Source organism: Hyperoodon ampullatus, assembly GCF_949752795.1.
Source record: "Hyperoodon ampullatus genome assembly, chromosome: 4".
Classification (NCBI taxonomy): Eukaryota; Metazoa; Chordata; class Mammalia; order Artiodactyla; family Ziphiidae; genus Hyperoodon; species Hyperoodon ampullatus.
The window spans coordinates 73519567-73534820 of NC_136917.1; the positions used below are offsets into that span (position 1 = coordinate 73519567).

Sequence of the window (15254 nt, forward strand, 5' to 3'; positions counted from 1 at the left end):
ATTCAAATGTTATTAAGATCATTGCTGCTCACAGTGTGAACCAAGGACAACACCATGGACATCTCCTGGGATCTTGTTAGAAATGCAGACTCCCTGGCCCACCCCAGACCTACTGAACCAGAATCTCCTTTTTTTTTTTTGCTGTACGCGGGCCTCTGTTGTGGCCTCTCCCGTTGCGGAGCACAGGCTCCAGACGTGCAGGCCCAGCGGCCGTGGCTCACGGGCCTAGCCGCTCCGCGGCATGTGGGATCTTCCCGGACTGGGGCACGAACCCGTGTCCCCTGCATCGGCAGGCGGACTCCCAACCACTGCGCCACCAGGAAAGCCCCAGAATCTACATTTTAACAGGGTTCCTGGGTAATACATTGCACATTAGTGTTAGAGAAGCACTAATTTATTAATTACAGCTTTCAATTTGATAAATGTTTTTTATGAATCATGAATTTGAGTGTATCTGTGAGTATGTGCTAGTGAGGTAGTTTATGGACTATACAAGTCAACCACTGTTAACATATGTCAGTTTTTAAAACACATGCTAAATGATCATATTTGATTTTTGTACACTTGTGGTTAACCTGTACGGTCTTTTTTTCTAGGTCGCCATTTCCCCAAACGTCCAAAACATATGCTTGTAGTAGAAGCAAAGTTTGATGGAGAACAGTTGGCTACTGATCCTGTGGACCATACCGACCAGCCAGAATTTGCTACTGAGTTAGCCTGGGAAATTGATAGGAAAGCACTTCATCAGCACAGGTGACTGTTATTTTCAATTTGTTTGGCTCTTTTTCAGTCTGTTATAAATAAATACATATAGATCTCTAAGTAGATAATAGTAATATTTGTTGAGTGGTTTTTTAATGTGTTAGGAAATTTGTAAGTACTTTGCAACAGTAATTCATTTAAACATCAGACTAACCCTATGAAGTAGGTATTATTTCCCCCGTATTACAGATGAGGAAACTGAGGCCTAAGAGGTTAAGTAACTTGCCTTAAGTCAGTCAGCTGGACAGTGGTAGAGCCCAGCAGCCAGTTCAACTTCAGAGCTAAGCTTTTAACCACTACACTTAGCTTAGCTTGCTTTTTTCTTTTTTTTTTTTGCTAATGTCTGAGAGAATAAATATTCTAGAAGTGCCATCATGATGCCTACCCACTATTAAATGTGGGTTGGAATTCACTGTAATTTTTTTTTTTTTTTTGCGGTACGCGGGCCTCTCACTGTTGTGGCCTCTCCTGTTGAGGAGCACAGGCTCCGGATGCGCAGGCTCAGCGGCCATGGCTCACGGGCCTAGCCACTCCGCGGCATGTGGGATCCTCCCGGACTGCGGCACAAACCCGTGTCCCCTGCATCGGCAGGTGGACTCTCAACCACTGTGCCACCAGGGAAGCCCCACTGTAATTTTTATTAATAAATTTATTGTATATTTTACCTGGCTTGCCAAGGATATATAGATATATATGTAGTAATTATATAAGGTATTCTTTCTAATTTTACACTTGATTGTAGACCTTTAAATACTTTATTGGTATATAAAACATATTTAAAGTTATAGCTTCTTATTATTTCATGAACTATGATGACCAGAGCAGGCAAAAACACTAATATTTTATTTTAAAAAGAATTGAAAATATGTTTCCTCTGGGGAACATAGAATCTCTTTAATATTTGTTCTTTCTTAGTACTAAATGAAATAAAAGTACCAAGTTTAAAAAATGAAAGCAAGGAGAAATTTAATTTCTTCTATTGTTAGATTAGTCCATGGATTTATTTGAAAGGGTATCAAATTCCTAGAGGATATTAGAATTTTGTGTTTCATCTCAGTGACTTCTGGAATATCTGCTCAGACAGAGACTTGATATATTAGTGCCTGCCTTGGTGGTTGTGTATCTAATTGTGTTAGTGCAGAGTGGTACCACTCTGTATTTTGTAGACTGAGAAAATAACACAGATAAATTAAATATAGAAATGATGATCTTGTGCCAAGTGCAGGTTTCATAGTCATTCCATTAGATGACAGTGATGGCAAAATCCAATCAGCTTACTATATGAGTGAGCCAGTATAGGGGTTCCAGACTCAAAAGAAGCCATATTATACCAGTGAAGGTCATGCTTATATGACCTTATCATGTAATACATTGAATTGTTGTTAACTTAATTTTAATAATTTCTGATATTATGACATTTGATTCTTAAGTTTATTTCATTTTTTTAGCCAAAAAAAGAGCTATAAGCATATGCGCGTGTGTATTTGAAGCTTTATGTGTGTGTGACAGTCTAAGACAATTTAAAATCAATCTTGAAAATTCATGGTAATTTTTGACTTTAAGAGAGTTTTGTATATTACAGAAGTTTGAGAAACATTGATCTAGATGTTAGCTTCTTCGATGAGAGAGACTAAAATTTTTGACATGTTTTATATATTACTTTAGTTGGTGTATAGATAAGTAGACATAATTAATAGTTCATGCCAGTTGAAGAGTTTGTCAGAAAGTATAGAATAGATATAGGTTATCCAACAAAATTATAATTGTCTTGATAGTAGTAGGCTGCTTTTTCAAAGCTAATAGAAAGTTCAGTATTAAGCAAAAGCGATTTTATTTATCACGTAAATTGTTATGTTGCAGGCTACAGCGTACTCCTATCAAACTCCATTGTTTTGCCTTGGATCCTACATCTTCAGCCAGGGAAACTATAGGTTACATTGTTCTAGACCTAAGAACTGCTCAAGAAACAAAGCAGGTACTGACCTTTTGATGTTTTGTTACTGATTATGTAAACAGTTGGTTATATTCAATAGATAACAGATTGATAGAAAGGACATGGAATATTGGACCTAATAGATAATGGGCTTGAGCCAATATGGTAGTTCTTAGTTCTTATGATGAACTTGATTTAGAGAATCCTGACCTTTTGGTCATTCTTTTGGCCTAGAACCATCTCTCTCAAAGAAACTTCTCTCTGAGTTCAAATCTGTGTTCAAGTTGCTATTACCTTTAACACGTTCAGCTCCTGCACTTCACCTTCAAAGGTGTGCCTCTTTTAGAGTTCCTTGCTTCAGTGGATGGTCACCACCCTCCTACCAGTTAGGCGAGCTAGAAATATAGAAGTCTTCCTCGACCCGTCCCTTTCCTGGCCTCCTTGGCCACCCTTTGCAGTTGGTTTTCCCTCCTGATCCATCTGCTATTCTGCATTTTCACACTGCCATCTCAACTTAAATCACTATCTGTCCTTCTTACCTTGGCTGTCTTAATAGTAGCCTTCTAACTGGTTTCCCTGCCTCCCGCCCCTTGCATTCCTTATGTAGTTGTTAGAGGAAGGGAATTTCTTGAAAAACACTTGTTATGTAAATAGTACTCCCACCACAGGAAGGAAGAACAACTCAGGGTCTTGATTCCTGTGTTTTTTGTTATTGAAAATGCTTCTTATGTCTTTTAAAATATCTTAGAACCTTTTTTGTATGTTACTGACTTTAGAAATTCTAACTTTCAGTTTTTCCTAATGACTTTTCTTTGGTCCAACTTTCTTAAGAAAATAAAGTAAAAAAAAATTCTTTTATTTTAAAGTCCTCAATTGATTTGAATCTTAAATTAGGATCCTGTGAAGAAAAATTTACCTAACATTTTTGGTACTGATAGCAATGATAGAGGCATACCTTGTTTTATTGCAGTTCACTGTATTGTGCTTCACAGATACTTTTTTTTTTTTTTTAAACCAATTGAAGGTTTGTGGCAACCCTATGTCAAGCAAATCTGTTGGGGCTGTTTTCCAGCAGCATTTGCTCACATTTTGGTAATTCTCGTAATGTTTCAAACATTTTCATTATTATATTTGTTACAGTGATCTGTGATCAGTGATCTCTGATGTTACTATTGTAAAAAGATTATGACTCACTGAAGGCTCAGATGATGGTAGCATTTTTAGCAATAAAGTACTTTTTACATAAGGTATGTACATTGTTTTTTTAGGCATAATGCTACTGCACACTTAATAGACTACAGGATAGTGTAAACATAACTTCTGTATGCACCAGGAAACCAAAAAATTTGTGTGACTCACTTTATTGCAATAGTCACTTTATTGTGGTGGTCTGGAACTGAACTTAGAATATCTCCAAGGGTATGTGTGTATTTGCAAATGAGCCAGTCAACCTGGCCCAAATTTGGAATTATTCAAAAGAAACTGAACTGCCTTAAAAGAGGACTTGTTTCTCCTCCATCCTTAGGTACTCATCACCTCTCTGCCCCCAAGTCCTGAAAAAGGTTTTCCTTCTTTAAGCTTAGACCCTGAATACTTCTGCAGTTGCTTTGGTTAAAGAGAAGGTAAATCCTTTTAGGAGGAGGATATCTGAGTTGAGATCATGCCTCTAAATGCTTTTGGTGTTCCTTTTCCCCTTGTCTGGTCCTTTAGGGCAGTTTGTCATCGTATTGGTGAACAAAGTTAAGGAGAAATTTTTTTTTTTTTTTTTTTTTGCGGTACACGGGCCTCTCCCGTTGCAGAGCACAGGCTCCGGACGCGCAGGCTCAGCGGCCATGGCTCACGGGCCCAGCCGCTCCGCGGCCTGTGGGATCTTCCCGGACTGGGGCACGAACCCGTGTCCCCTGCATCGGCAGGCGGACTCTCAACCACTGCACCACCAGGGAAGCCCCCGAGAAATTTTTAAAATTATGTTAGTTTTGGGAAAACCAAATATTGTCTTGTTTAATGTCTTCTGTTTGCCAGCAGAAGAAATATTTGAAGTTGGATAGTAGAATATTTGAATTTCAAGATAAATTGATTCTCTATAAATAAACACAAACAGAAGAGCCTAGATTTATTTTTCTGAGTTAATAACAAAAATATATCATAAATCCTGTGAACAGCTAAAAATCTTTTTTTCCAGGCTTATACTTAAAATTAGAAAATATCTGTCATAAGAAATACAGCAACAAACTGAGTTTTTGCCTTTAAAAAAACTTGGTTGTGGATTTTTAAAAAATACCTGTGGGCTAGTTCACTCTGTTTTACTTACAAACATAATTTGAATATAAAGCTGCAGTTTTTGGGTTTGATTACTATAAGCACCAGTTCCTATGCCTTTATATTACAGTGGTCAGAGTAAGAATGCTGTTTACACGTATTGAAATGGTGCCCCTTCACTAATGATACATGTGGTCTTGGGCCATGAGATTTTGATTTCGGTATTAGAATTCTTGAGGTTACCTTGCGGTTTGGGGGAGGAGGTGGCTATTCAGGTAATTTAGGATACCTCATTCTGTGAGAAACCCTTTCTATTTCAGTATCAGTCAAATACATGGTTCATAACCCAGAACTCTACCATTAGACCTTACTTAAGTATTTTGTTAGTATTTTTATTAACACTAAGCTTTTCATTTTCTGATTTGATATAAACAGAACAAAGCAGAAATGTGGCAGGCAGAAAATGTATAACAGAAAAAGTGAAAAATTAGGGGTTAGGAAATGGAAAATTGATAGTCTTTGTTGTTGTTGTTGTTGTTATAAGGGATGAAGTGAGATTAGGGATATGAGTGAAGATAGAAAGAAATACATGTACTGGGTTTCCTCCTCTTTAATATATTATTACCTGTTGAAACATAGGAGTAGAAACAAGGAAGGCAATCTAAACTTATACTTAATTTTTTCACGAGGAAATTCAGTTAGTTTCCTAAGCAGGATTAATTTCTTTTGAGGAAAATGTGGGGAAAGAAAATACTTTAAAAGAGGAGAAAGTACTGAGAAACTACAGGAAATATATTTAGAACCTTATAAAACATTTCCCACTACTGTATATTTCCTATTAACAATTAAGGAGTTTTGCTTTTGTTTTGTTTTGTTGTTACTCTCTAGGCTCCAAAATGGTACCAGTTGCTGAGTAATAAATACACCAAGTTCAAGTCTGAGATACAGATAAGCATTGCTTTGGAAACAGATACAAAGGCACCAGTGGATAGTTTTAAAGCAAAGGGAGCCCCTCCTCGAGATGGAAGAGGTTTGTACATCATCTCTAAGGTTATTCTCTGAGAAGTTATATCTGTGCACTAGAACTTGAGGAATGGAGGGGAGGAGGTATTATAGGAAGATAAATGCAGGAGTGTAAACTGATCTTACTCTAGAGTAGCAGACAAATGTTGGGACATTGTTACACATGAACAGTTGTTGCTCTTATCTCTTGTTTACAAAAATTAGAAATAGGGAAAGATTGTCTTTTCTTTATTTGATACGTATAACAGAACAAAGCAGAATTTTATATTGTTTATAAAAATTGCTATTTAGGAAAATTTTCTTCCTAGGATGAGTGCAGGACAGCCAAAAATGCTTATGCTGGTCTCTGTTGACTCAGCTTTAGTTTAAGAAAACCTTCATTTTTTTTCCCTTTATTTTTTAATTAATAAACCTTTTTTTTTGGAGCATTTTTAGGTTCACAGCAAAATTGAGTGGGAAGTACTAAGTGTTCCCAGATACCCACATACACACACAGTCCTCCCCACCACTATCAACATCTCCCACCAGAGTGGTACATTTGTTGAAATCGATGAACCCACATTGACACATCATTCTCACCCAGTGTCCATAATTAATATTAGGGTTTGTCCTTGGTATTGTACATTGTATAGGTTTTGACAAATGTGTAAGGACACATATCCATGATTGGAGTATCCTACAGAATAGTTTCACTGCCCTGAAGATCCTCTATGTTCTGCTTGTTCATCCCTCCCGCCCCTCTAACCCTTGGCAACTACTGATCTTTTTACTATCTCCGTAGTTTTGCTTTTTTCAGAATGTTGTATTGTTGGAATCATGTAGCATGAAGCCTTTTCAGATTGGATTTTTTCACTTAGTAATATGCATTTAAGTTTCTTCTGTGTCTTTTTGTGGCATGATAGGTCATTTCTTTTTAGAGCTGAATAATATTCCATTGTTTGGATGTACCACTGTTTATTTAAACACTCAGCTACTGAAGGATATCTTGGTTGCTTCCAAGTTGGGGCAGTTAGGAATAAAGCTGTTACAGACATCTCTGCAGGCTTTTGAGCAGACCTAAGTTTTCAGTTCATTTGGGTAAATACCAAGGAGCGTGATTACTGGATCCTATGGTAAAAGCATGCCTAGTTTTATAAGAAACTGCCAAACTGTAAGAGTATATGGTAAGAATATATTTAATTTTGTAAAAAACCAACAAACTGTCTTCCAAAGTGACTGTACCATTTTGCATTCCCACCAGCAATGAATAAGAGTTCTTGTTGCTCCACGTCCTTGTCAGCATTTGGTGTTGTCACTGTTTTGGATTTTGTTCATTCTAATAGATGTGTAGTGGTGTCTCATTGTTTTAATTTGCGATTCTATAGTAATAAATGATGTTAACATCTTTTCATGTGCTTACTTGCCATCACTATATCTTCTTAAGTGAGGTGTCCAGGTCTTTTGCCCATTTTTTAATTGGTTGTGTGTTTTGTTTTGTTACATTTTAAGAGTTCTTTTTATACTTTGGATAACAGTCCTTTATCAAATGTCTCTTTTGCAAATACTTTTTCCAGTCTGTGACTTGTCTTCTCGTTCTTTTGACATTGTTTTTAGTAGAGCAGAAGTTTTAAAATTTTAATGAAATCCACCTCATCAGTTCTTTCATGCATTGTACCTACAGTGTTACATCTAAAAGGTCATTACCATACCCGAGGTCATCCAGGTTTTTCCTATATTGTCTTTTTAGGATTTAATAAAGTTTTGTGCTTTATACTTTGGTCTGTGGTCCATTTTGAGTTCATTTTTGTGAAGGTTTTAAGGTCTGTGTCTGTATTCATTTTTTTACATGTGGATGTCCAGTTGTTCCAGCACCACTTTTTGAAAGAGTATCTTTGCTCCATTGTATTTCCTTTGCTACTTTGTCAAAGATCAGTTGACTGTATTTATGTTGGTCTATTTCTAGTCTCTCTATTCTATTTCACTGATCTTTGTGTCTGTTTCACCAGTACCACACTGTGTTGATTACTGTAGCTTTATACTAAGTCTTGAGGTTGAGTAGTATCAGTCTTCCAACTCTGTTGTTCTTCAATGTTGAGTTGCCTGTTCTGGGTCTTTTGCTTCTCCATGTAAACTTCAGAATCGTTTTGTCCATGCCCACAAAATAATTTTCTGGGATTTTGATTGGGATTGCATTGATTGTATAGATCAAGTTGGGAAGGACTGACATCCTGACAATATTGAATTGTCCTATTAGCATAGAATATCTCTCCATTTATTTAGTTCTTCTTTGATTTTATTTATCACAGTTTTATAGTTTACCTCATATAGATCTTCTGTATGCTTTGTTAGATTTATTCCTATGTATTTAATTGTTTTGGGTGCTAATATAAATGGTATTTTATTTTATTTTTTGATGGTACATTTTTAAGAAATTTTTATTTTATATTGGAGTATATTTCATTTACAGTGTTGTGTTACTTTCAGGTGTAGAGCAAAGTGATTCAGTTATACATATACATATATCTGTTCTTTTTCAAATTCTTTTCCCATTTAGGTTATTACAGAACATTGAGTAGAGTTCCCTGTGCTATACAGTAGGTCCTTGTTGGTTATCTATTTTAAATATAGTAGCGTGTATATGTCAGTCCCAAACTCCCAATTTATCCCTCCTCCCCACCATTCCCCTTTGGTAACCATGAGTCTCTTCTCTAAGTTTGTAAGTCTCTGTTTTGTAAATAAGTTTATTTGTATCATATTTTTAAAATTTCTACATATAAGTGGTATCATATATTAGTCTTTCTCTGTCTGACTTCACTTAGTATGATAATCTCCATCCATATTGCTGCAAATGGCATTATTTCATTCTTTTTAATGACTGATATTCCATTGTATACGTGTACCACATCTTTTTTATCCATTCATCTGTGGATGGACATTTAGGTTGCTTCCATGTCCTGGCTATTGTAAATAGTGCTGCAATTAACATTGGGGTACATGTGTCTTTTCAAGTTACGGTTTTCTCCAGATACATGCCCAGGAGTGGGATTGCTGGAACATATAGTTGCTCTATTTTTACTCCATTAGTTTATTTTTGTTTTTATTTCCATTACTCTAGGAGATGGGTTGAAAAAGATATTCCTTCAATTTATGTCAAAAAGTGTTTTTCCTACGATTTCCTCTAACAGATTTATAGTATCGGTCTTACATTTAGGTCTTTACTCCATTTTGAGTTTATTTTTGTGTATGGTGTTAGAGAATGTTCTAATTTCATTCTTTTACATGTAGCTGTCCAGTTTTCCTAGCACCACTTACTGAAGAGACTGTCTTTTCTCCACTATATATTCTTGACTCTTTTGTTGAAGATTAATTGACCATAGGTGCGTGGGTTTATTTCTGGGCTTTCTATCCTGTTCCATTGATCTATATTTCTGTTTTTGCGCCAGTACCATACTGTTTTGATTACTGTAGCTTCGTAGTATCGTCTGAAGTTGGGGAGCCTGATTCCTCCAGCTCTGTTTTTCTTTCTTAGGATTGCTTTGGCTCTTCGGGATCTTTTGTGTCTCCATACAAATTTAAAAATTTTTTGTTCTAGATCTGCAAAAAATGCCATTGGTAATTTGATAGGTATTGTATTAAATCTGTAGATTGGCTTGGGTAGTATAGTCATTTTGACAATATTGATTCTTCCAATTCAAGAATATGGTATATCTTACCATCTGTTTGTGACATCTTTGATTTGTTTCATCAGCGTCTTATAGTTTTCAGAGTACAGATCTTTGTCTTCTTAGGTAGGTTTATTCCTAAGTATTTTATTCTTTTTGATGTGATGGTAAATGGGATTGTTTCCTTAATTTCTCTTTCTGATCCTTTATTGTTAGTGTATAGAAATGCAAGAGATTTCTGTATATTAATTTTGTATCCTGCAACTTTACCTAATTCATCGTTGAGCTCTAGTAGTTTTCTGGTAGCATCTTTAGGATTTTCTATGTATAGTATCATGTCATCTGCAGACAGTGACAGTTTTACTTCTTCTCTTCCAATTTGGATTACTTTTATTTCTTTTACTTCTCTGATTGCCGTGGCTAAGACTTCCAAAACTATGTTGAATAAAAGTGGTGAGATGGAATGCTTTCAGCTGTTCATGATTGTGAATGGTTAGCTGTGGGTTTGTCATATATGGCCCTTATTATATTGAGGTAAGTTCCTTCTGTGCCCACTTTCTGGAGAGTTTTTAATCATAAATTGGTATTGGATTTTGTGAGTAGCTTTTTCTGCATCTCTTGAGATGATCATATGGTTTTTATTCTTTAGTTTGTTAATGTGGTGTATCATACTGATTTGCAGATATTGAAGAATCCTTGCATCCCTGGGGTAAATCCACTTGATCGTGGTGTATGATCCTTTTAATATATTGTTGGATTTGGTTTGCCAGTTTTTTGTTGAGAATTTTTGCGTCTATGTTCATCAGTGATATTGGCCTGTGTTCCTCCGTGGGTTTATCCTGCCTGGGACTCTCTACACTTCATGGATTTGAGTGTTTCCTTTCCCATGTTAGGGAAGTTTTCACCTATGATCTCTTCAGATGTTTTCTCGGGTCCTTTCTCTCTCTCTTCTCCTTCTGAGACCCCATGTAATAAGAATGTTGTTGCCTTTAATGTTGTTCCATGGGTCTCTTAGAATGTCCTCATATCTTTCCATTTTTTTCCCTTTATTCTGTTCCGCAGCAATATATCCACCATCTGTCTTCCAACTCACTTATCCATTCTTCTGCCTCATTTATTTTGCTATTGATTCCTTCTAGTGGATTTTTTGTTTCAGTTCTTGTATCATTCATCTCTGTTTGCTTGTTCTTTAGATCTTCTAGCTCTTTATTAAACATTTGTATCTTTTCAGTCTCTGCCTTCATTTTTTTTTGAGATCTTGGATCCTCTTTACTATCATTACTCTGAATTCTTCTTTATGTAGATTGCATATCTCCACTTCACTTAGTAGTTCTTCTGGGGTTTTATCTTGTTCCTTCATCTGGGACATACTCCTCTGGCATCTCATTTTGTCTAACTTTCTGTGATTGCGCTTTCTGTTCCACAGACTGCAGGGTTGTAGTTCTTGCTTCTGCTTTCTGCCCACTGGTGGATGAGGCCCAACTAAGAGACTTGTGCAGGCTTCCTGGTGGGAGTGACTGTTTCCTGCCCACTTGTGGGTGGCCTGGGTCTTGACCCTCTGGTGGGTAGGCCTGTGTCAAGGGATTTGTTTTGTTTCTGTGGGCTCAGAAAGACTCAGCCTGTCTCCTGATGGGTGGGGCTGTGTTCCTACCCTGTTGGTTGTTTGGCCTCAGGTGTCCCAGCACTGGAGCCTACAGGCTGTTGGGTGGGGCCAGATCTTGGGGAGAAAATTGCAGTCTCCAGGACAGCTCACGCCAATGAGTACTCCCCAGAAGTACTGCCACCAATGTCTCTGTCCCTGCAGTGAGCCATAGCTGCCCCCCGCCTTTCCTGGAGACCCTCCAGTAGCAGCAGGTAGGTCTGGCCCAGGCTCCTATGAGATCACTGCTTTTTCACCTGGGTCCTGGTGTGCATGAGACCTTGTGTGCACCCTCTAAGAGTGGAGTTTCTGTTTCCTCCGGTCCTGTGGATTTCCTGCGATCAAACCCCACAGGCCTTCAAAGCCAGTTTGCTCTGGGGGCTCCTCCTTCCCATGCCAGAACTCCAGGCCAGAGAGCCTGACATGGGGCTCAGAACTTTCACTCCTGTGGGAGAACCTCTGTGATATAATTATTTTCCAGTTCGTGGGTCGCCCACCCAGTGGGAATGGGATTTGATTTTACTGAGTTTGCGCCCCTCCTACCCTGTCTTTGTGGCTTCTCTGTCTTTGGATGTAGGATATCTTTTTTGGTAGGTTCCAGCACTTTTTTTGCTGATGGTTGTTCATCAGTTAGCTGTGATTTTGGTGTTTTTTTGGGAAGAGGTGAGCTTACATCCCCTACTCTGCCATCTTGTCTCCGTGGTGGTTAATTTTCTGTAAACGGTATTTTAAATTTCAAATGCCACTTGTTTATTATTGGTCTGTAGTGAAGCGATTGGCTTTTGCATATTAACCTTGTCTCCTGCAGCCTTGTTATAATTGCTTATTATTAGTTCCAGTAGTAGGTTTGTCTTGTTTTGTTTTTATTTTCGGTCTTTCCATAGATGGTCATTCTACAGTTACTTGCAAACAAAGACAGTTTTATGTCTTTCTTTCCAATCTGCATGACTTTGTTTCCTTTCTTGTGTTTCTGCATTAGCTAGGACTTACAGTGTGCTATTGAAAAGCAGTAGTGAAAGGGGACATCCTTGCCATACTCCTGATCTTAGTGGGAAAGCTTCTCACCATTAAGTATGATGTTAGCTGTAGATTTTTTGTAGATGTTCTTTATCAGGTGAGGAGGTTACTCTATTTCTAGTTTGCAGAGTGTTTTATCATGAATGAGTGTTGGATTTTGTCAAATGCTTTTTCTGCATGTATTGATACAATCATGTGATTTTTCTTCTTTAGCCTTTTGACATGATGGATTACATTAATGGCTTTTTGAATGTTGAACCTGTCTTGTGTACCTTGAATAAATCCATTTGGTTGTGGTATATAGTTCTTTTTACACATTGTGTTGATTTTATTGGCTAATACTTTGTTGAGGATTTTTACATCTATATTTATGAGATATTGGTCTGTTGTTTTCTTCTCTTGTAATGTCTTTGCTTGGATTTCATACTAGGATAATGCTAGTCTCATAATGAGTTAGGAAGTATTCCCTCTGCTTCTGTCTTGTGGGAAAAAAAATTGTAGAGCATTGGTATAATTTCTTCCTTGAATATTAGGTAGAATTCACCAGTGAATCCATCTGGATCTGGTGTTTTCTGCTCTCTAAAGTTATTGATTCAATTTTGTTAAGTGATATAGGCCTACTCAGATTGTTTCTTCTTGTGTGTGTTTTAGCAGATTGTGTTTTTGAAAGGAATTGTCCATTTCATCTAGGTTATCAAACTTGTGGACATAGAGTTGTTCATAGCATTCCTTTATTAAACTTGTAATGTCCATGGGAATCTGTAGTGATGTCCCCTTTTTCATTTCTGTTAATAGTAATTTGTGTCTTCTTTATTTTCTTAGGCTGGCTAGATGCTTATTGATTTTATTTATCTTTTCAAAGAACCAGGTTTTGATTTTGTTAAATTTTTTCCCATTGATTTCCTGTTTTCAATTTCATTGATTTTTGCTCTAGTTTTTATTGTTTCTCTTCTTCTGCTTACTTTGGATTTAATTTGCTCTTCTTTTTCTGTTTTCCTAAGATTGAAGTGTAGATTATGGATTTTTTTTTTTTTTTGCCTTTTAGTGTGCCTTGTAATTTTTTATTGAAAGATAGACATGGTATACTGGGTAAAGGAAAATAGACTTTTAGTAATATAGCGGTAAGGGGGAGGGGAAGCATTCTATAGTCTTGTGATTAGGTTTCAGTCTTGGTGAGGCTGTGTCCCCTGTACTGTTGGGGCTTGTCTGGTACTAGATTTTGGTTATGCATCTTTGGCAGGCCTATTAAGATGCTCTGTTCTCATTGCATCTTATCAGGTGGCGCACTATTTTGATTTAGTCTCATTACTGATTCTGTTCACTTGATTACTTGATTATGGTGGTGTGTGTCTGTGTTCTCAACTATAAACTTTTGTTTTCTTTTGTACTTAATAAATACTTTGTGGGGAAGAATTAGAAAATTAGAAAAATATTTATTCTTCATCATACCTTCAATTTATTCACTTATTTGTATTGTCTAAGTATGGACTTGACAGTTTTGTCTTTATTTAGCGGGTTATAATCTTTAACCATCATTATTTGTCCTGGATTTGGGCATTGAGAACCCCTTCAAGCTTCTTCTGTTTCCTTTTTACGATCTCAATAATCCTTTGAGCTTTTTTTAAAAAAAAGTTTGTTTGTTTGTTTGTTTATTTATTTATTTATTTGGCTGTGTTGTGTCTTAGTTGCAGCACGTGGGATCTTCGTTGTGGCATGCAGGATTTTTCGTTATGGCTCGCAGGCTTCTCTCTAGTTGTGGTGTGGGCTCTAGAGTGCGCAGGCTCAGTAGTTGTGGCACATGGGCTCTCCAGTTGTGGTGCACGAGCTCTAGAGTGTGTTTACTCAGTAGCTGTGGTGTGCAGGTTTAGTTGCCCCGCAGCATGTAGGATCTTAGTTCCCTCATCAGAGATCCAACCCACGTCCCCTGCTTTGGAAGGCAGATTCTTAACCACTGGATCACCAGGGAAGTCTCTTTGAGCTTTTTTTTTTTTTCTTTCCTGATACAAGAAGATGGTCCAGGTTCATCAAATAATTTTCCCATCTCAGCCCTGGATTCAGCCATTACTTTAAGGAGCCCTGCTTATTTTTAGAAAAGAATGATGTTTACAAGTGAAGATCCAACTGCTAGGTGTGCTATTGGGGTGTTGTTCCCATGTATGTATACATACACACATATGTATGCAGACACATGGATATATATACACAAACACGTATATATACATATATACTTTATATTATCAATTTGCCCATATATATACTGAACAACATATATTCACATTGACACGTTCAATCCTTTTAGTCCTACACCACAAGATTTATGCAAGTGTTCTCCCTTTCTGATAATGCGAGACCTGTCATAGTTAGTATTTTGACCTCTTAAGCTCTGCTGACGTTACTGCTTAATGGCTACCTTTATTAAAGTACTTAATTGTCAGGTACTGTGCTAAGTGCTTTTGTTATCTAATTTGATCTTCTCAACAACACTGTAAAAGCTTTGCAGAAGGAAAAATGGAGACTAAAGGAGATCATATAATTTTCCCATACAACTACTGAATGACAGAACTAGGGTTCGAACTTTGGTCTATGTGAATGTAGTGTCCATACTCTTAACCATTAAACTATTTTTAGCTAGTGCTACTGTAAGCACATTTCTTTTGGCTTAACTCCTGAAGGAGTCGAGGATTGCTGGTTTACAGGGTATGCATATATAAAATTTTGATAAGCCCTGATATATTACCCTCCAAAAGGTTGTACTAGTCTGTACCTACCAACATGGAGAGTGCCAACTTGCTGGCAATCTCCCTGACACTGAATATTGTCTATTATTTTAGTTTTGTGTAGTTCTGTTTTTTTCCTTAATCAGTTTTGAAAAATCCTTGTCCCTCTCCAGTCTCTTCATAACGAAGCCTATTTGATTATATCTGTTCTCTCCTCAAAATTGTTTTTTTGTTTTCTCTTATTCTTAGAAAACTATCCAAAT

At 37.0% G+C, this 15254-nt stretch overlaps 1 protein-coding gene across 3 annotated transcripts in view; it reads left to right on the forward strand.

Annotated features, from left to right (window-relative positions):
• The window catches only part of CEP120 (centrosomal protein 120), a gene marked incomplete at both ends in the record, with an annotated part of 77194 nt that overhangs the window by 3378 nt on the left and 58562 nt on the right, over positions 1–15254 (forward strand). For 2 of the 3 annotated variants that reach the window (XM_079702775.1, XM_079702774.1), the window contains 3 exons: positions 597–753; positions 2623–2737; positions 5843–5984. In XM_079702775.1, the coding sequence (XP_079558901.1) occupies positions 597–753; positions 2623–2737; positions 5843–5984 (414 nt within the window). Of the gene's footprint in view, positions 1–596; positions 754–2622; positions 2738–5842; positions 5989–15254 lie in introns of all 3 variants that reach the window. The other variant, XM_079702773.1, reaches the window with a different exon arrangement.